Source organism: Panicum virgatum, chromosome 9K (assembly GCF_016808335.1).
Source record: "Panicum virgatum strain AP13 chromosome 9K, P.virgatum_v5, whole genome shotgun sequence".
Taxonomy (NCBI): Eukaryota; Viridiplantae; Streptophyta; class Magnoliopsida; order Poales; family Poaceae; genus Panicum; species Panicum virgatum.
This window is the reverse complement of record NC_053144.1, coordinates 58,326,732-58,344,250: the sequence shown is the minus strand read 5'-3', so window position 1 is coordinate 58,344,250 and position 17,519 is coordinate 58,326,732. Positions and strand designations below refer to the sequence as shown.

Below are 17,519 nucleotides of genomic sequence, written 5' to 3'. Positions count from 1 at the left end.
AAAATCTTTGCGCCCTGCGAGATTCGAACCCAAGACCTATTGCCTAGCGCATGGGCTTCCTTGTCAACTCACCTAAGTAGTACATGTGACTCAGTAAAGAATAACTCCCTTTTGAACTATCACGTGGAGAGGCCTTTTGTCCGGGTTGGTAACACCAATCGGGACAAAAGAGTCCTTTTGTTCGGGTTGGTGCCACCAACCGGGATAAAAGGGTCACCCTTTTGTCCGGTTTGGTGTTACCAACCGAAATAAAAGGGTTGGGCATTTTGTCCCGGGTGGAGCCACCAACCGGGACAAAAGGGGGACCTTTTGTCCGGGTTAGTACCTCCAACCGGGACAAAAGGTCCCTGTCCCCCCCTCCCCCCTGCTGGCCTGTCTAGCCTTTGGACCCGGGACAAAAGCCACATATTGTCCCGGACCTAAAGGCAACCGGAACAAATGGCTTGGAACAAAGGCCTATTCTGTAGTAGTGTATTGACGAAATAGCTAGTAAGAGCAACTCCAGCAGGGATACTAAATGGGCTTCTATCTCTATATTTGCTCGGTGGGTGTAAAAAATTGATCTACAGCAGGCCTTCCAAATAGGCTGCTATTTTGGTAGGCCTTCCAAATTTCTCCCCCCACCCCCTCAATTTGGTGGCCCTCTATTTGGGCTGCCAACTATGGACCCTCTATAGAAGCCCAATTTACTCGGCCTGCTGGAGTGGAGGCCTATATTTGGGTGAGTAAAATTTAAAAATGAACTTCTAAATAGACATTTGCTCACCCAAATTTAGAAGTCCTACTGAAGTTGCTCTAATAGTCGTACAGCCATAATTACGGCCGGGCTACTATGCGTACACGTCTTGCAGCAGCCAGCAAGCGACCAGAGATCTGGAAAACGTTACCGTTCCTGAGCTACAGTACACGGTTGCGGACTTGCAGCACGCATATGTGTTATATCCAAGTACTTGTATCACTTGGAGCCACTAAGGTGGTCTATCGGCTGCTGATCTCAGGTCCAGAGCTGGGCTTCGTGATCCGGCCACGTCGCCGAGTCCAGGTCCGAGTCGTAAAACGCGTGGTACGCCGCCGCGCCGACGAAGTGGCCGCCGCCGCCGCCGTCCATCAGCGGCGGCGACGGGTGCTGGTGCTGGTTCTGGTGGCTGTCGCGGCGGTTGGCCATCTCGACGCAGACGAGCGCGAGCAGGTTGGCGTGCTGCGCCTGCGCGTTGAGCAGGTCGGCCTGCGCCCGCGCCAGCTGCACCTTGAGCTCGTTGGCCTGCTTCTGCAGCCGGCACACCGCCCCCGCGCACCCGTACACGGGGTCCCGCAGCCGCGCCTCCGCCTCGTACACCATGCTGCTCACCGCGTCCGCGCGCGCGCTCTCCGGCAGGTCCTGCGGCGCATCCAGTAACGCACGCGTCGATCGATCAGCACATCACATTGGCATGCGCCTGCTGCGCGCGCGCCGGCCGGCCGTGTAGAAGATTAGAAGCTAGTATTACGTGTCGCGCGACGCGTTATATACCTGGAGGAGCTTGATGATGTTGCTGGCGCCGAAGACGCGGTGCGCGGTGGTGAACTTGGCCGGCTCGGTCGGCGGGAAGTAGGGAGCCAGCACGCAGCCGTCGGCGCAGCGTCGGCGGAGGATCTTGCACGCCGCGCACGGGCTCAGCACCACGGTCGGCGGCGCGTTGCCCACCACCACCTGCGCGGCGTGGGGAGCAGGCGGCGGCGAGCACGACGACACCCGCGACGGCGGCGACACGGAGCTGCAGCTGCTATACTGCTGCGGCGGCGGCGCCATCGTGTTGCCCGTGCCGGTGCTCCCGCTGCCGTAGTCCATGACCGAGCGCGGTGGCACGCAGCTAGTGTTAGCTAGCTAGTGTACGTGTACGTGGTGGAATAATGATCTGCTGGTAAATAAGAAGTTAAATTTGGTGGTGCTATATATAGACAGGGATCGACTGGCCGGGACGTGTCTAGCTAGATAGATTTTCCCCTCGCTCTCTCGTTCGAGAGAGGCCGCCTTTTCTTCTCGTGGAATATAGCGCAGATCGATCGACCTCGATGCAGACATGCAGCAGCAGTGCACAATGCTGACGATCAGGTCAACATCAATTCAGTTGCCGTTTTACTAGTAGTAAACGTCCGTGCTGTGCTTGGCCAAGTTCGGCAGGTTTTGAAGTCTAGGGGGGGATGGTTAGACGTACGTAGCATTTGCTTTATTAGTTAGTTAATCTCACCGCCGCGCATGCATGTCACTCGATCATGCCTTCTTCGTGCATAGATTACTCCCAATAACACATACTAGTCAGATCGGCATACATTATTTCTTTTCGTACGTGTATTCTAGTTTACAACAACTGATCGATGAGAACGTACGAGCGATTTAGAAATGTTTTTTGTCTCTTGTATGAATCTTCCAAGCCAATGCCGTATTTCCAGACGAGGTGACCCTGAAGCCGAGCACGCCAGTCCAAAATCAAGACCTTTATTGTTGCTGGTTGTCGCGTGGCGACCCCTGGAACGTACATAAGAATTGCCAAAAAAGAAAAAAGAGGTTCATATGATTCGTCTACGTACATGGTGTCTAGTCGCCATCGTCTCACAAGTCATGCAAAACATGAGCATGCTCTAGCCATCTGTTTGGATATCGTCCATAAACTGCTGGTAGTATGCAAGTCAGACTCGGACGGTGTGGTGTGGCGGCCATGGAAATCAAGCGCAGCAGCATGACCTGCACGTTAGGCAATAATAATGGATTACACCCCCACAGGCGTGCCAAGATTGTGTTCTTGGGCGTGTATATATCCATACCGTCCTTGCGTGCATGTATGCATTCGCAAATGCTGGTGTTTTCCAGGCCGGATAAGCTAGCTCAAAAGCTTTCAACCCATGCATTTAGTACTAAGTACTGGTCATCCTGAACTACTCTGAATACATAGCAGCTCCCAATTATGTTAGGATAACGATATCTGGCCGTAACGATGTGCTTGTATAGACGATGGCAACCATATGCAGTTGTTGTTCATTAGCATCAACAGATCGATGATGAGCCGCCCATCCTTAGTTCCTTCCTTCCTGGCATGATTTTCTGCGATCATGCATGTGAGCCTCCAGCTTTGTTGGAGGCAGATTTCACCGCATCAGAAACCAAACACTTCCTGACGATCTATCAGTAGCAGCACGCGTGATAGAGCAAGCAAGCAAGCAAATCCAGCACCCCTCTTTACCTCATCATGTCAAAGGTCCCTGCTTCGAGAGCAGGACTTTTCCCGCTACCGTCTAGCGATGCAGTTGACCGACGCGGACTTCCGCTCGCTAGATTGCAAATTACGTGACGCGGCGGTCACCGGCTCACAGCGTGTAGTAGGCGCACCCGTTCGGCGCGGGACAGCGACTATTCGGCATCCGTTTTTCCGGTCTCTTCCAAAACCCCATATCAAATCGTTTTGAACATTCAGCAGCGCATGCATCATGAGCTCGCGCTCGATATATCGTTGTAGATATATACGGAAAATTAAAGGGGGGAAAATCAGGGGGAAGAACCGTTCGTTTCAAAGGCTGCAGGCGCCACACAACACCACGCATGGCGAGCGAGGGCGGCATGCGGTTAGGCAAGCTGCATCAGAGCTAGCTACCAATCAGCATTTCTTCAATCTTTTGAAGGGGTCGTCGTTGCTCCGATCCGATCCTCATCAGCTTGTCGCCGTTTCCCAGCTATTGAGAATCTGTTTTTTTTTTCCTTTTTGCAAAATACAGCACAGACGCAACACTACGCAACACTCACCTATGCAACTCTACTCCTAAGAGCACCTTCAAGAGATTGAGCCGTAGATCCTCGAGATTGACGAAGTCACCAATGATGTCTCGCTATCGACAGGCGCGTCGCCTACCACTGAAAGAATATCGCCGAATATATCCTAAAATAAATCTAGAAAAACACTGAGTCGAAGATATATTGTGCTGCTCTTAGCATTTCTTCGTGGACATATTAATATAGCAAGTATTAGACCCCTTTCGGATCCAAGTGCTAAATTTTAGCAGTAGCTCATCCAAACGAAAAAGGCTAATAGGGCCAAGACTCGACAAAGTGTTTTGGATCCTAGGGACTAAACTTTAGTCCTCTCTTTTGACATCGATTAGATGGAAGTAATTGCATAAGTCGTGGCTAATTGTCGAGATGAATCTATTAAATCTAATTAATCTATAATTAGCACACATTTACTGTAGCACAATATTGCCGAACCATGGTCTAATTAGTCTTAATGAATTTGTCTCGTGAATTAGCTATCATTTATGTAATTAAGTTTATAATTAGTCTACGTTTAATACTTCTAACTGGTGTCCAAACATCCAATGCGATGGGAGTAAAACTTTTAGCCTAAGTTCGGCTGGTAAAAGGCTGGTTGATTTCAACTGTTTGGATAGTGTTCTACGAGAGAAAATAAGCTGAAATAAACCAAAAGTAGACTAATATGTGCTAAAATCTAGCACTTAACTTTAGCTCCTCCAAACAAGGTCTTAGCTAGGAAAAGATGTATGCAAATCATGATGCTAGATTATCTAGCGCATCATAGATCTATACAAAGTGAGGCTGACGTGTTTCCACATATGGGAATTTTTCATCAATATATTTTTCCACCCAGTTGAGCTGGCCTGTTTCCAGGAGCTGAGCACTGATCATGACGAGAACGAAGAAAGGGAAATGCTACCAGTTATTGAAAACAACTCCTTGTTGTATCTGGACTTACGGTCGCCTTAGGATCCCATTGTCTAACGCGCGTCAAGTGATGAAAAAAAATCATCTACGACAAAAAGGGCACATGGTCTCTACAAGTCAGCTCTAATCTACTAATGGTAACAAGAAATACTAGAAAATCAATCTTCAAAAGCGTTTCAGCTCTAATGATATGATTGCGTTCTTTTATAGTGCGCTCTCAGTTGTCTGTCATGTGGAAATTCCGACAGAGATGGCCTAATCTACAGCTGCCATTGCTGGTTAGGTCTAAACCGAGTCTTCAGTCCACCTCATACGTTGCAAAGCTCTCCAATTTCGGAACAATATTCCACATCTACCATCCCTTTTCAAAAAAAAAAGAGAAAAAAAAAACATCCACCATCGCGATCCGTTCGTCATCAACCAACTCGCGGTCGCGGAACGATCATAATGCCGTGGACACGTACGAGCATGTCCGGAACAATTCAGCAAACACGCGGTACCCACCAGGTCTAACGGTGTGAGGTCAGGATCCTGTCATGTGGCCCTGTTTGGTCGCGCTAGTGCAACTTGCGCTAAAAAAAATCTTGTCTGCATGAAGCACTAAATGAAGTTTATTTGCAAAACCTTTTTAAAGATAGGTGTAATTTTTCGCGACGAATCTATTGACGGTAATTAATCGATGATTGGCTACGTTAATGCTACAGTAATCATTCTCTAATCGTGCGGTCAAAAACCTCATTAGATTCGTCTCGCAAAGTAGCGCTGGGGTTATGGAGTTAGTTTTGTAAACTGTTTTTATTTAGTATATCTAATTATTGGTAAAAGTTTGTGCTACTTGTGCTAGTGATGAAACCAAACAGGGACGCGTCCTTTCACTTTGATTAGAATACGAAGACCCGATTAAAAAAAACTCGGGTCCGTTGGCTGCCATTTCTTCGCATGAAGCTGACAAGGCGAGCATGTTTGGAGGGCGAAATCAGAGATCAAACGCGGCAGTACTACCTGCTTCCACTTTTTCATGGCCACATTTCCCCGATTGTTCTGAAATCTGATACTGAACACCAACCGAGTGCGACAGCACGAGGCTCGCGCGCCCCAGAAAGTGGCGCCGTTGGTGGAGCAAGCAACGAACGAGATATCTGAACTGAACCCGGGAGCTTTCCTGTTTCGACAGCTGAGTGGAGCCCTGAAGAGTTCCATGGTGTGCAGAACCGAAAGACTTCTGCCTTTTCCCTGTCTATATTTGTGTCAAAACCAACTGGCTGTCGTCCCATCAAGATGTTTCTGGATAACCGACGCTTCCTTGTGCTATACCAATGGAACTCTTGCGAGATAAGTCTGGATGGAATCCACTCTGCCAGAACTGAAGGTCTGAAGGTTTTGAAGGTGACTGGCAACTAATGTGCTTTTAGGAAGAAGATGCCACATGGTACCTTTGCTGCAATGCGGATATTGATGCAGAAGTCCAAGTTAGAACTGAACAACCAGCAAAGTGCTTGAAAGGAGTTGAAGAGTTCAAATTGGGTGCCATTTTCTTTTCCTCGGAGTCAAAAGGAAACATGAGCCAATATATGGAGATCTGAGGCCCATATGGTTCTTCAAAAAAAAAAGATTTAAGGCCCATACCAAACACTTGTAAGGTCCAGCTTTATACATGGGCCGAGCCATATCCAGAAGCAAACAACTAAGCCGAGCTCGTCAAAAAGGAAATGTAGCCTGGCCCATTCTAGAAGTAACTGAAATACTTCACAGGCTACGATTTTACTCGATTTGATGTGACGATGTTATCCCAGTTCGTTAGCCTCCACCCTCAAAAAAAAAAAAGTTCGTTAGCCTCCACCAACTGCCACTGCCGTGCAACAAAAACCACACGCCCTGGCCACCTATTTCCTACTCTTTCTTCAGAATTTTATCTTCACGTGCAAGCTGAAGATAATTCATTTCCACCACACTACTACTCTTGCTGTCGCATAGGATCATCGCAGCACCTTGTTTAACCAAACTTTTGGTGAAAGAAGAGGAAAATGTTTACACTGAAAAGCACACTCTTTTTTTTATTGTCTACAAAAGGTAGTAAACGGGCCCCCCATTTGTTGGAACATCATTTGTACTTATATTCCAAGTTGATAAACCGGCCCCCTCCGAAAGCTCTGCGAGTTATTCAGAATAGACGAGGTGAAAATGATAACAAAATCAGTAGAGAAGATTATTCAAGACCAAGACCTTACCAATTCGTCAATCTATAAAATTCCCAGCAGCTCCGTAATGCCCAGTAGGTGAAACGTAACCGAGCCTAGTGAGGTGAGCTCGCGCGCGGCGGCACCTAACAGTACGTACGGCACGGCGTCACCCCGAAACAAACCCGCCCGCGAATCGACGGCCCAACGGCGGCGCTAGCTAACCGAACGCGGGCGGGGCACGCAGCCCGAGGTGCCCCCTCCGCCGTTCACATAGCCACATCGCCGAAGTCAAAGGATCCATGCATGGGGACGAAACCGAATGAATGAGCCCCGCCGCGTTCTCTCTCCCCGGAAACGCCAGCCGAGCTCCGCCGGTGACATGTGCGGCGGCGGTGTACGCGGTCGGTCTGAGCGGTGCGGTGCAGAGGGTTTGCTGCGGCGGCGGTGAGTTGGATCCGGCGGCTGTCGTGCGCGTACGGCGTACGTGGCTGCCGGATCACTATCGGCTGGCTTGGACGGGAGCGCGCGTATAGTAGTTTAATCCCCAACGACTGCATTTGCGTGTGCCTAAATAAATCGTTAACGAACCTTCTGCAGCCTACCCACACACCCCCAACGAACGAACGGGCCTCCTCGCGTCGGTGCCCGCGAGGAGGCCCCCGGGCGACACGAAACCTCATGTGGAATTTGAAAACGCGGAGGAAACAGCTCGCACACATGCACGTATTGTGATTCCAAGGAAAAAGATTTGGCTCCGGATTTTCTTGCTCGTCAGGGTCTTTGAGGGAAAAAAAAAGAAGACAAATCCCAGGTCAATTGGTAGTTGGACTTGAGTACTTCTTTTTTTTTCCCCGAAAGAATGGACTCGAGTATATATACTTCTGCTTCTGGTGTGACTAGACTACGATGGCATGGCATCTTCTACTCCTCAGCGGCGATTGGTGACTGGCCTGGCCCGCTGCGGCGGCTGCTGCTGCCTCGCGGGTTCCCCCGGCCGCGACCGACAGAGCAGGAGGGAAAAAGAACTGGAGCAGGCGAAAGAAACGTCTCGCTGAACGAACGTGCATGGCGCCCTGGCTGGGCCCGGTTGGGATTATTATTGGCCCCTCTTTTCTCCTGCCGTCCTGCGGGGGAAAGGACGGGGCGGTTGGTGCGTTCCATGTGCTCCGCCGGAGCTGACCAGGCGGCGGCGGGGGGCTAGCAGCTCGACGGAGCGGCCGGCCGCTGCTCGAGCATCCGGGGAGCGCCGGAGCGCGGCCGTGTGAGCTCGTCGGGATTGTGTCGGCCCCTGTGCCCCCGCGGTTGTTTCCACCGTCTCCCTGTTTGGTTCTGGGTGGCGGGTTCCCATCCTAACCAACATCTTTACTTGGAATGCAAGACGCACGAAACGGGCTATAGCTTAGCTCGGCTCTGCTGCTGCCGGGTGCTAGCATCAGTGTGGAGTAGGCAGGCAGGACCCCATCGCCACTAATAGTATAGTAGGTCTTTAGGGTGGCGAAAAATGGAAAAAAGGCGGTCCCTTTTTTATGCAAAAGTTGCTCACGATCGAGTGGCAGATGAATGATGAATCACGATGAACATTGAGCAAACAAAGCGAAGATAGCATCTGAGTATTCGCGTATCCGATGCGTGCACCGTTATTCCTCGGCATGGATTATTACGCGTGAATGTTGAACTACACGTGCCCTTTTCAAGCTGACAGACTGACAACATCCGGGGGTCCCTGCCGAGCGGTTAGCTGCCAATCGGACCGGAGGGCCGAGACAGAGCGCACAGCCTCGCTGTTCACGAGCGCGGCAGACGAAGCAGCAGCCTGAAGCCCTGACGCGGCCGGGATCGCGGCATCCACTCGGGTGGGTCGGTCAGGCGATGACACGCATCAGACAGACACCCAACTGGAACCCACCAGGAGAAAACAAGAGCGCCTCAACCACCGTGGAAGGCCCCCGTTCGCCGCTAAGTGCTTCTGGATTCTCCTCCCCACCCAACCGGCACCTGCCGCTGCTGCCCACTAGCGCCCGGGGCGCCACCATCTCTTCTGGTCACACACTCACCAAACACAAAAGCTGGGGACAGTTTTAGTTCAGCCGCGCCTGGGAATTGTTGCTTGCTGCTTTGCATAGTCACTGCTACCCTTGTACGTAGCACCGATGGGAGTGATGAAGATGAGCCACATATGTTCTTCAACCTATGTGCCGGGTACAGTGTGGTTGACGACAGCAGGATAGTCCCTGATCCAGTGGCGGAGCTACAAATGAACCGTAGGGAGGCTATTTTCAGCGTTGTAGAGACACAGTGGTGGAGCTAGAAATGAACCAGTTGAAGCTCAGTTTTTTAGCGTTCGCATGAACACAGTGCAGTCAACTTTCTGCCAGGTTGAGTGAGCTGTACACGAGATGGGCTTTCAAGGCTTTAATTTTACATATACCTATGTGATTTCATTTGGACGAGGAGGGGAGGGGGCACGGTCCATTTTTGTCGACATGTAGCTCTGCGCCCTAATCGGTGTCTGTGAGACATTTTTTTTCTTTTATTGAGTGAAAGTAAAAAGTTGGATTTAATTTGTACTGGGTACATAGGCGGCGTGTTGGTGTACACGTTGCTTCATTTGAGAGTTTCCAAGGCTTGCACACTATGTGTGGGCCTTAATATAGCTGTGACGGAAAAAGATTTGACTGTCCTAAAGGGAGCAGCTTGGCTAGCTAGTCATATAATTTGCCAAGCCTATAAAGGAACACTTTTACTACAATATTTATATAGATACGTTCTGCTGTTGATCATCAGAGGTGTCATGCTCAAGAGAGAAGAAAAAAATGTTTGCAGGTATATATATGCTCCATACACACATACTTGGAAAAAAAAACCTTACGGATCTGTTTTATTTGCCATTAAGGAAAAGACAAAGCAGACGGTGTCGGTTCTTCTATCCATTTCTTCCCTACTCCATGCCAAATCGCCAGTCTTACTCTTGCCCGACAGCTCCCTACGCTCTACCTCATACTCGTACCATTTTGTTAATTACTATAACCCGTTACTGTCCTGCTACAGCCTCTACAATTTCCTCGTTTGCCACCACACGAGGCTTTAATCTGGGCCCCATAATCCTTCATGCGTCGATGCCGACTGGTGAGGCTACCGGCTACGACTTGTATACGTGCCGTAACGAGGCCTCGCCAGGCGTAGAAGAAGTGGATAGTTGAGTGAGGGTGGCAGCTAGCGACGGGCAAGATGACGCAGGCAACACAATGCATTACAGTTGTATAGAACCAGTAGCCAAGTACAAGCATCCAGGTACTTAACCTTTTTTCTCAGACATGGGGAGCAGGAGCAAGAGCCCGGAATGGGACATGTATGGCGCACCCCACCAGCCGTAGTGAGAGGCCGAATCGGAGACACCACGCGGCGAGCCACGCTACCAACACATACGCAGCACGCGAGCGTCGGGACATGCTGCTACGGACGGCCCTGCCCGGTTGGGGAAGTGTTGGCATTAGTGCGTCACTAAAACTCGCACGCCACCTAATGATTGCTGCGTCTCCGCGGAAAAGGAAGGATTAGGAAGAAAAAAAACAAAAAAGGCGTGACACCAACACGACCCCCCCCCCCCCCCCCCCCCCCCCCTCCCCGCCCGCTCGCTCCGCTTATAGCCTGCTGCCATCCGCTCGCCGTCTCCGGTCTCCCTCGCGCCGCTTCTCCAGTTCTCCTACCTCCCCTCCCACTCCTGCTCGCTTGCCACCTCCCGCCCTTTTTAAACCACCAGGTCCACCACCCGCTGCCAAATTTGCTTTGCCTCCCCACCACCACCACTTCGCTGCTGCGGTCCGTCTATAGCTGATAAGCTAGCTAGTTAGGCCGCGCTTAATTGGGTGACAGCCAGCCGCGGCGCGGAAGAGCGAGGGAAGCGATCGACACGAGGCCGGCGGCTCTAGCTCGGGGGGTCGAGGAGAGCTAGCTGGGCAGCAGGTGCAGCGGTGGTTTTGGTTTAGGTTTCTCCTATCGATGGGGTCGTCGGCGGACCACGGCGGCGCCGGCGGGAGGGGCAAGAAGCAGGGGTCGCAGCTGTGGAAGAAGGCGCTGCTGCATTCCTGCCTCTGCTTCGTCATGGGCTTCTTCACCGGCTTCGCGCCGTCGTCCGTCTCCGACTGGACGTCCGCGGCGGTCTCGGCGGGCGGGGTGGGCAGCAGCCACGTCGTCCGGGCGCTGCAGACGGCCGCGGGCGGGGCCGTCAACCGGAGCCTGCTGGCGCACGGCGGCAGCGTCGGCGGCGCGGGCCTGCTCGACGCGGCGACCCCGCGGCCGCTGCTGGTGGTCGTCACGACGACGGAGTCGGCGCCCGCCGCGTCCGGGGAGCGCGCCGCGGCGCTGACGCGGATGGCGCACACGCTGCGGCTGGCGCCGCCGCCGCTGCTGTGGGTGGTGGTGGAGGCCGCCCCGGACGTGCCGGCCACGGCGCGGCTGCTGCGCGCCACGGGGCTCATGTACCGGCACCTGACGTACAAGGACAACTTCACGGCCGCCGACGCCGCCGCGGGCAAGGAGCGGCACCACCAGCGGAACGTCGCGCTCGGCCACATCGAGCACCACCGCCTCGCCGGCGTCGTCCTCTTCGCCGGCCTCGGCGACGTCTTCGACCTCCGGTTCTTCGACCAGCTCCGCCAGATCAGGTACGTACGTATGTGATACCGTACTACCAACAAGGCATACCAACAAACAGCCACCATCCTCGCTTCGCATGGCGCCGTCGCAAAGAAAAACAAAAGAAAACTCCCGTTTCAACTTGTGCACTAAATTAAACAAAGCAAATCAAAGCGCCGATCTTTCTTGATGCGAGCAAGCTAAGCCAGGCGCACGCCGTCGCCATGCGCGCTGGCGCCCGAAGCACACTAGTCATCGCTCTCTGCTAGCTGCGAGCGACTTTGTCAGGCTGTCCCGAGAGCAACAGCTCACGACGCGCCACCACCCCGGTGACCTCTGCGGCCGGGGGGCTAGTTTAATCGGCGGCGAGAATCCGGGCCATGTGAGGAGGGTCGCCTTCCGCCCTTCCCCATCCCGGCATCCGCCATTCAAGGGTCCTTTTTATCTCCCCGCTCCAGCTCCTTTCCCCGCCGCCTGCGCTCTGCTTCCCAATTCAGATCTCCTCCGGGTCCGGGAACAGGCAGACGAGAGCCCCAGCCTTTTTTTTTTGGGAAAGCCGAGAGCCCCAGCCTGACAGCATTGCAGTTGCTGCTGCTCTGTGGCAGCAGCAATTCGCTTTGTTTCCTCGCGTCCTTTTTCATTTGTTTTCACTGCAAGTGTCACGGTACATTCCGGTCTGGTGGCGTGGGAGAGGCCCGAACGTGTCGACGAGATGTCATGATGATTGCCACCCCTCAACTAACGGGGGATGGGGAGAGGCCGTGCTGCTGTCCTCTTTTCAGGCTCTCCGGATGCGCTGAGCGGCCGGCGGAGCCGCCTCCGGATCCGGTAGGGCACCCCGGAAAGAAATCGGTGGTGGCGACCGCCGGCGCGGCTGCATGCCGTTGGATGCACGGCCGTTGTATGATCAGCGCTCTCGCCCATTGCTCCTAATTTCTATAGTCCTCCTATCAGGAAAATCTTCCTGCTCGTGCTCGTGTCAGTTCCAGATTTCCAGTCACGTTTTCGTTCTTTTTTCTTTATACAAGCTGATGTGCCGCGAGCTGCAACTGGCAGTCAGTCAGAAACGGCTCTATCGGCAAGTTGTTTAATTTTGCCGCTCGTACAGCGACTGACTGTTGTTCGGTAGCGCTGTTTTTGATCGTGTAGCTTGGGCAGTCACAGAATTCACTCTTCCCCCTTTTTTTTTTCCTGTAAACGTGAATTCACTCCTTTTCAAGTTTGCTTTGCTTCAAAGCGTGCCCGTACTTGTTGGTCCTTTGCTATCATGCTACCCACTCTCTCGCAATTCAGCGAGCGTGTGTCCAATCTGTACTGCGATTGCCGCCACCTGCCGCCTGACATCAACCCCGCTGTCACACATGATTTAATTTCCCTCTTTGATCGCAGCCAATGTTAGATGATGGTACGGAGCGCTGGTTACACCTGCCGATTAAAAGTGCTCGGCCTGATATTTTTTTTAGGGCATTAATGCTCGGTGATTAGCAGCTCAGCATCATATCGACACATTTGACTGCACCTCCCGAGCGGCAGCCTGACATGGACACTTGCGCAGTCTTGCTTCCACATCACTGGCACCGCGTCAGCATTTCTAACGGCGCCCGCTCGGTTCTTGTTTTTTTGCAGCGCGTTCGGCGCGTGGCCGGTGGCGACGATGGCGCGAGGCGAGCGGAAGGTCGTGGTCCGGGGCCCCGCGTGCAGCGCGTCCGCGGTCGCCGGCTGGTTCTCCCGGGACTACGGCGCCAACGGCACGGCGGCGGCCACGACGGCGAGGCCCCCCGAGGTGGACGCCCACGGCTTCGCCTTCAACAGCTCCGTGCTCTGGGACCCCGAGCGCTGGGGCCGCTACCCGACCTCCGAGCCCGACAAGTCCCAGGTCAGTCTCCCCCCCCCCCCCCCCCCCCCCCCCCCCGCGATCACCCTTCACGCGCCCACCGCATGCATGCACGTGTGTGTCCACAAGCCCCCCGGAAGTAGCAAGGGCTCACCGCGCCTTTCGCGCTGCGGCCGCACGCGGTGGCGTTCGCGGGCGCCCGGATTCTGGGGTCGGATTGAAAGAGGCGCCCCCCGCCATGAAAGCGGCGTCTCGGCTGGCAGCTAGCGCGGCGCCCATGTCCATGGCCGCGCCGCCCGTGCATGTGGCACAGATAGCTCTCGGGTATGGGGCGAGGACGGAGGAGAAAAAGGCCGTGTCTCGTGGCCCGTCTGTCCTAACTTTCCCCGGGTCAAACGTATACGTCCCTGTCGCCGGTCACAGGTCACCAGCAAAGCAAAGCCCTCTCGTTTCTGCGTAAAGATCATTGTTCCCATTTGATCCGAGGAGAGATTAGTTGCTGGTTTCTTGTAGCAAATGGCGTGGGTGTCGGTAGCCGGTGCAGTGCAGGCGCTGCAAATCGACAAAACGGATCGAATCCGAGTATATTTTTTCCGGTGCGTTGGGCTGATTTGGTGGAGGGAGGAGGGGTCCATGGCTGAGTAGGATCGGTGCAGACATGATGAAGTCCATTGCAAGGCAACCCAGTTGGTGGCTGTGGCAGTGTGGCTTGGCTCGTTGTTGTAGCAGAGGACACCGGCCCTTGTTTAGAAGAAAAAAAAACAGAGCTTCTTTTAGGTGCATTGGGCGTTCTTAGAAAAAACCTGGGCGTCTTTTAGGTGTACAAATTGACTGTTCATCTTTCTTGAACCTAACCACTAAAGCACCCCGGTTGTTATGATGGTCAATCATGCGAGGTTGTTAGGGTTTCTTCGTCTGTTCATTGCTCCTTACTCCTTTGTTATGCCAAAATAAAAAACAAAAAACTCATGACTACTTGCCCTGACAAATTTCTGGTCTTTTTATTGTTTTCAGGACTCGATGAAGTTCGTCCAGCAAGTGGTTCTGGAAGATTTTAGCAAGGTGAAGGGCATTCCTTCCGATTGTTCAGAGGTCATGGTATGGCATGTCGATTCGACGGCCCCTTCTTCCTCTTCTTAGCAGCCATCTCTGGAGAACAAGAGAAGATAGAAAGGGTGATTATAGAAGAGGTCAATGGACGAGCTGGAGGACGGCCTCAGAGTGGTGTACATTGTACATGCATAGCTACACCATCGAGGCGCTGGTTGCCTTCAAGCTGCAAAGAAGGGAAATTTTGGGTTTCTCACCAGGGGATGGATCAACCCCTGACCCCAGTTCTCCATCATATTGTATAATTTTCCACTATTCTTTTTCTTAAAAAATTGTGATATATGTATATTTTTTTCTTTTTTTCAAGAGGGTTTAGGTGAATACATACATAATACCCCCTTGATGTGTCTCCCAAGGCTGTAATGAAATAGAGGGCAAGCTAAAAATCCACTTAACAATGATGATACACATTGTGCTCTTTTCTCTTCAGAAGTTACTCCAGTGCAAAGAGTCCAATTCGCAAAAGGAAAGACACCTGCGCTAACAAGCATGCTTCAGAAACACGCAAAACTATGGCACTTCTGTTGCTGATCCCTGAAGCCACTCATTAAGAACAAGCTAGGATTCTTGAGTACCTTTGGTTGTACAGTAGTTGGCCAATCGCCATCGTTCATAAAACTAAACTAAGCCGTCTCTGAAGATAGGAGCAAGGAGATGCTGTGGAATGGACATCTACTTTTGAAAAAAAAAAAGGAAACTTCAACAGTCTACCTACAATTAGCATGCACTCCTGAGATGACTCCTGGCTTTCTTTTCAGCAATCACCTAGCGGTCATTATGGAACGTAGTCTTGTAGTGTTGTACGATAATCTGCAAGTTTCTCTCGATCAGGACACCTTTTTCCCTAGCCATCTTGTCACCGACACTGTTGCAATTTGTAGGAGCCTGTTGCCATGGCTTTCATCTACAGCACCAGGCTACAGACATGTCCGGACGTGCACTGTCCTATCCAGCAGATAAACTTTGATCAATTACTTGTTCTTGAGCCTGAGGGGAACAAAAAAAGCAATAGAACGCGCTCAGGCAAAGGATGCGCCATGAATGGAGTTTGCCGGATGAGGAACAGTTCAAATCCCTCTCGAAAGAGAAGCTACTGGGATGGATCTTGGATTTGGGGGTTGATGAAGGAGCACGAGTTCTTCTGCTGTTCTGGAGGACTTGGTATATTCGAAATAACTTGACACATACAACAGATAAATTATCTGTTGAGGGATCGGCTAGGTTCCTTGCTAAGTACTGGGCAGAATTGTGCAGCACCCAGCATCAGAGGAGCTCTTTCAATAGCAAAGGTAAAGAACCGGTGGTGGGTTCTCTGGTGGCTAAGAAAAAGAACGTGATCAAGGCGACAGATGCGGCTTGGGAAGCCCCAACGACTGGATGGCTAAAGATGAATGTAGATGGCAGCTTTGTACCCGGATCAGAGGAAGGGGGATCAGAGTAGTCATCAAAGATTATAAAGGCGGAGTTCTATTAACTGCATGGTCATATATTAGCAAGGGTATCGATGCAGAAGATATAGAGTCCTTGGCATGAAGAGAATAGCTGAAGCTTGCAGTGGAATGGTGCAAGCAAAGATTGATCTTGGAGTCAGACTGCAGGTCTCTCGTTGGAACAATGAAGAAACGGGAGCGGAACATATCACAGCTTGGCCGCTTCATTCTAGAAGAAGCGCTGGAGTTGGGCGATCAACTCCCAGAGTGAAAGATAGTCCACATGAGAAGAGACCGTAATGGAGGCACACGAGTTCGCGCAGTTGGCACGGCGAACACAACATTCGGCAGTTTGGCGTTTTGCAGCTCCAACTGTTGTTGAGCATTTGATTGCTCAAGATTGAAATCCTTTCTTTGAGTAAGTCTCTCTTTTTCTCGCAAAAAAAAAGCAATAGAATATAACTCTTCTGCCGCCTGGAAATTTTTTCTCTCGTGTTGACATAGGACGAACAGTTGAACACAGCTCTATCGGCCAAAACAAAACATCACCTTTTGGTTTCAAGCAGATCGACTATCATGCTCCCCTAAGCATCATTTACCAAGGGTCTTTTGTTCTGGCAGGCATGGCTTTGCAGGGACTGCTTCAGCTCTTTGGACGGTGCCACTGCCATCATCACTGGCATATTGGCACGGGCTTACTGGCTGAGGAAGGCGTGACAGGCCGATGAGGGCAATGCATCCCTTGCCGGATTTGTTGTGTTGCTGCTGCTGCTTGTTGCCGTGTAATTGTACAGCCCCGAGGACCCATGCATGCGATTTTTGAGTTTGAAGTGCTCTGCTTCTTTTGTGATTAGGGAAATGGAATTCGCATCGAAGAGTAATGACGTCCCTCGTCAGAGAGGACTGACCATCACATTGAAATTAGACAATCGAACTGACGACGGATTTAGCTGGCTTCTAGTGTCCTTTCAGATGTGATTGATGTTTGATAGGATAACATGCCAAAAGCACACATGCGAAGTGAGTATGCGCACACATAAAACTTGAAAAGTTGACTTATATTTATTGGGCCTTCGTGGGCCGATAGATGTGCGGCCTTATTTTGTGGACTTATGGGCCTCCACCGTGTGTTCATGACTCAGCCCAGTTCTCATCAGAAGTTCAGAACAATTCTTGGCACGACTGTACGCGGCGACCTCGTCTGTGTGCTGTATGCCTGTATCTGCTGCATACGCTCCGATCAAAATAGATCCCGGTTCCGTTTTCCTTGGCGAGTGGAAATACCGGAAATATAACCTGCTGCTGTTCCTTCACGAGATCTATCCTATCCCAGCCCAGGGCAGGCACCGGGCCTCGATTCCCTGCCACTGCCAGTCTACCAGCGACCGAGAGCGAGCAGAGTCGCAGGGGCATATTCCCCTCCGTCAGCTACAGCCCACAGCGAATCAATCGGCACTCGTATGCACCGACTTTTTTTTTTTTTTGGAAGAGATGGAGGCAAAAAGGAGAACATGGAAAGAAAAGCTGCGCCAGCCGGAGCTGCTTTTTTGAAAAGAAAATTGGCTTGAGCTGGGCGACTAGCAGACAACGCTCACACCCTAGTGCCTTCTCTGCTAGTATTA

General features: G+C 51.9%; 2 protein-coding genes across 2 annotated transcripts; one reads left to right on the top strand and one right to left on the bottom strand.

Annotated features, from left to right (window-relative positions):
• Positions 1 to 471: 471 nt before the first annotated feature.
• Positions 472 to 1,933, bottom strand: LOC120648834 (LOB domain-containing protein 1-like). Its single transcript, XM_039925482.1, has 2 exons — positions 1,511 to 1,933; positions 472 to 1,378 (listed from the first exon to the last, which is right to left on the bottom strand). The coding sequence occupies exons 1-2, from the start codon at positions 1,826 to 1,828 to the stop codon at positions 995 to 997; spliced, it is 702 nt and encodes a 233-aa protein (XP_039781416.1). The 5' UTR covers positions 1,829 to 1,933; the 3' UTR covers positions 472 to 994.
• An 8,620-nt stretch (positions 1,934 to 10,553) lies between these two features.
• On the top strand, positions 10,554 to 14,892 carry LOC120652742 (probable glucuronosyltransferase Os03g0287800). Its single transcript, XM_039930652.1, has 3 exons — positions 10,554 to 11,552; positions 13,150 to 13,399; positions 14,372 to 14,892. Exons 1-3 carry the CDS (start codon positions 10,888 to 10,890, stop codon positions 14,495 to 14,497), a joined length of 1,041 nt encoding a protein of 346 aa, XP_039786586.1. The 5' UTR covers positions 10,554 to 10,887; the 3' UTR covers positions 14,498 to 14,892.
• The last annotated feature ends 2,627 nt before the right edge of the window (positions 14,893 to 17,519 follow it).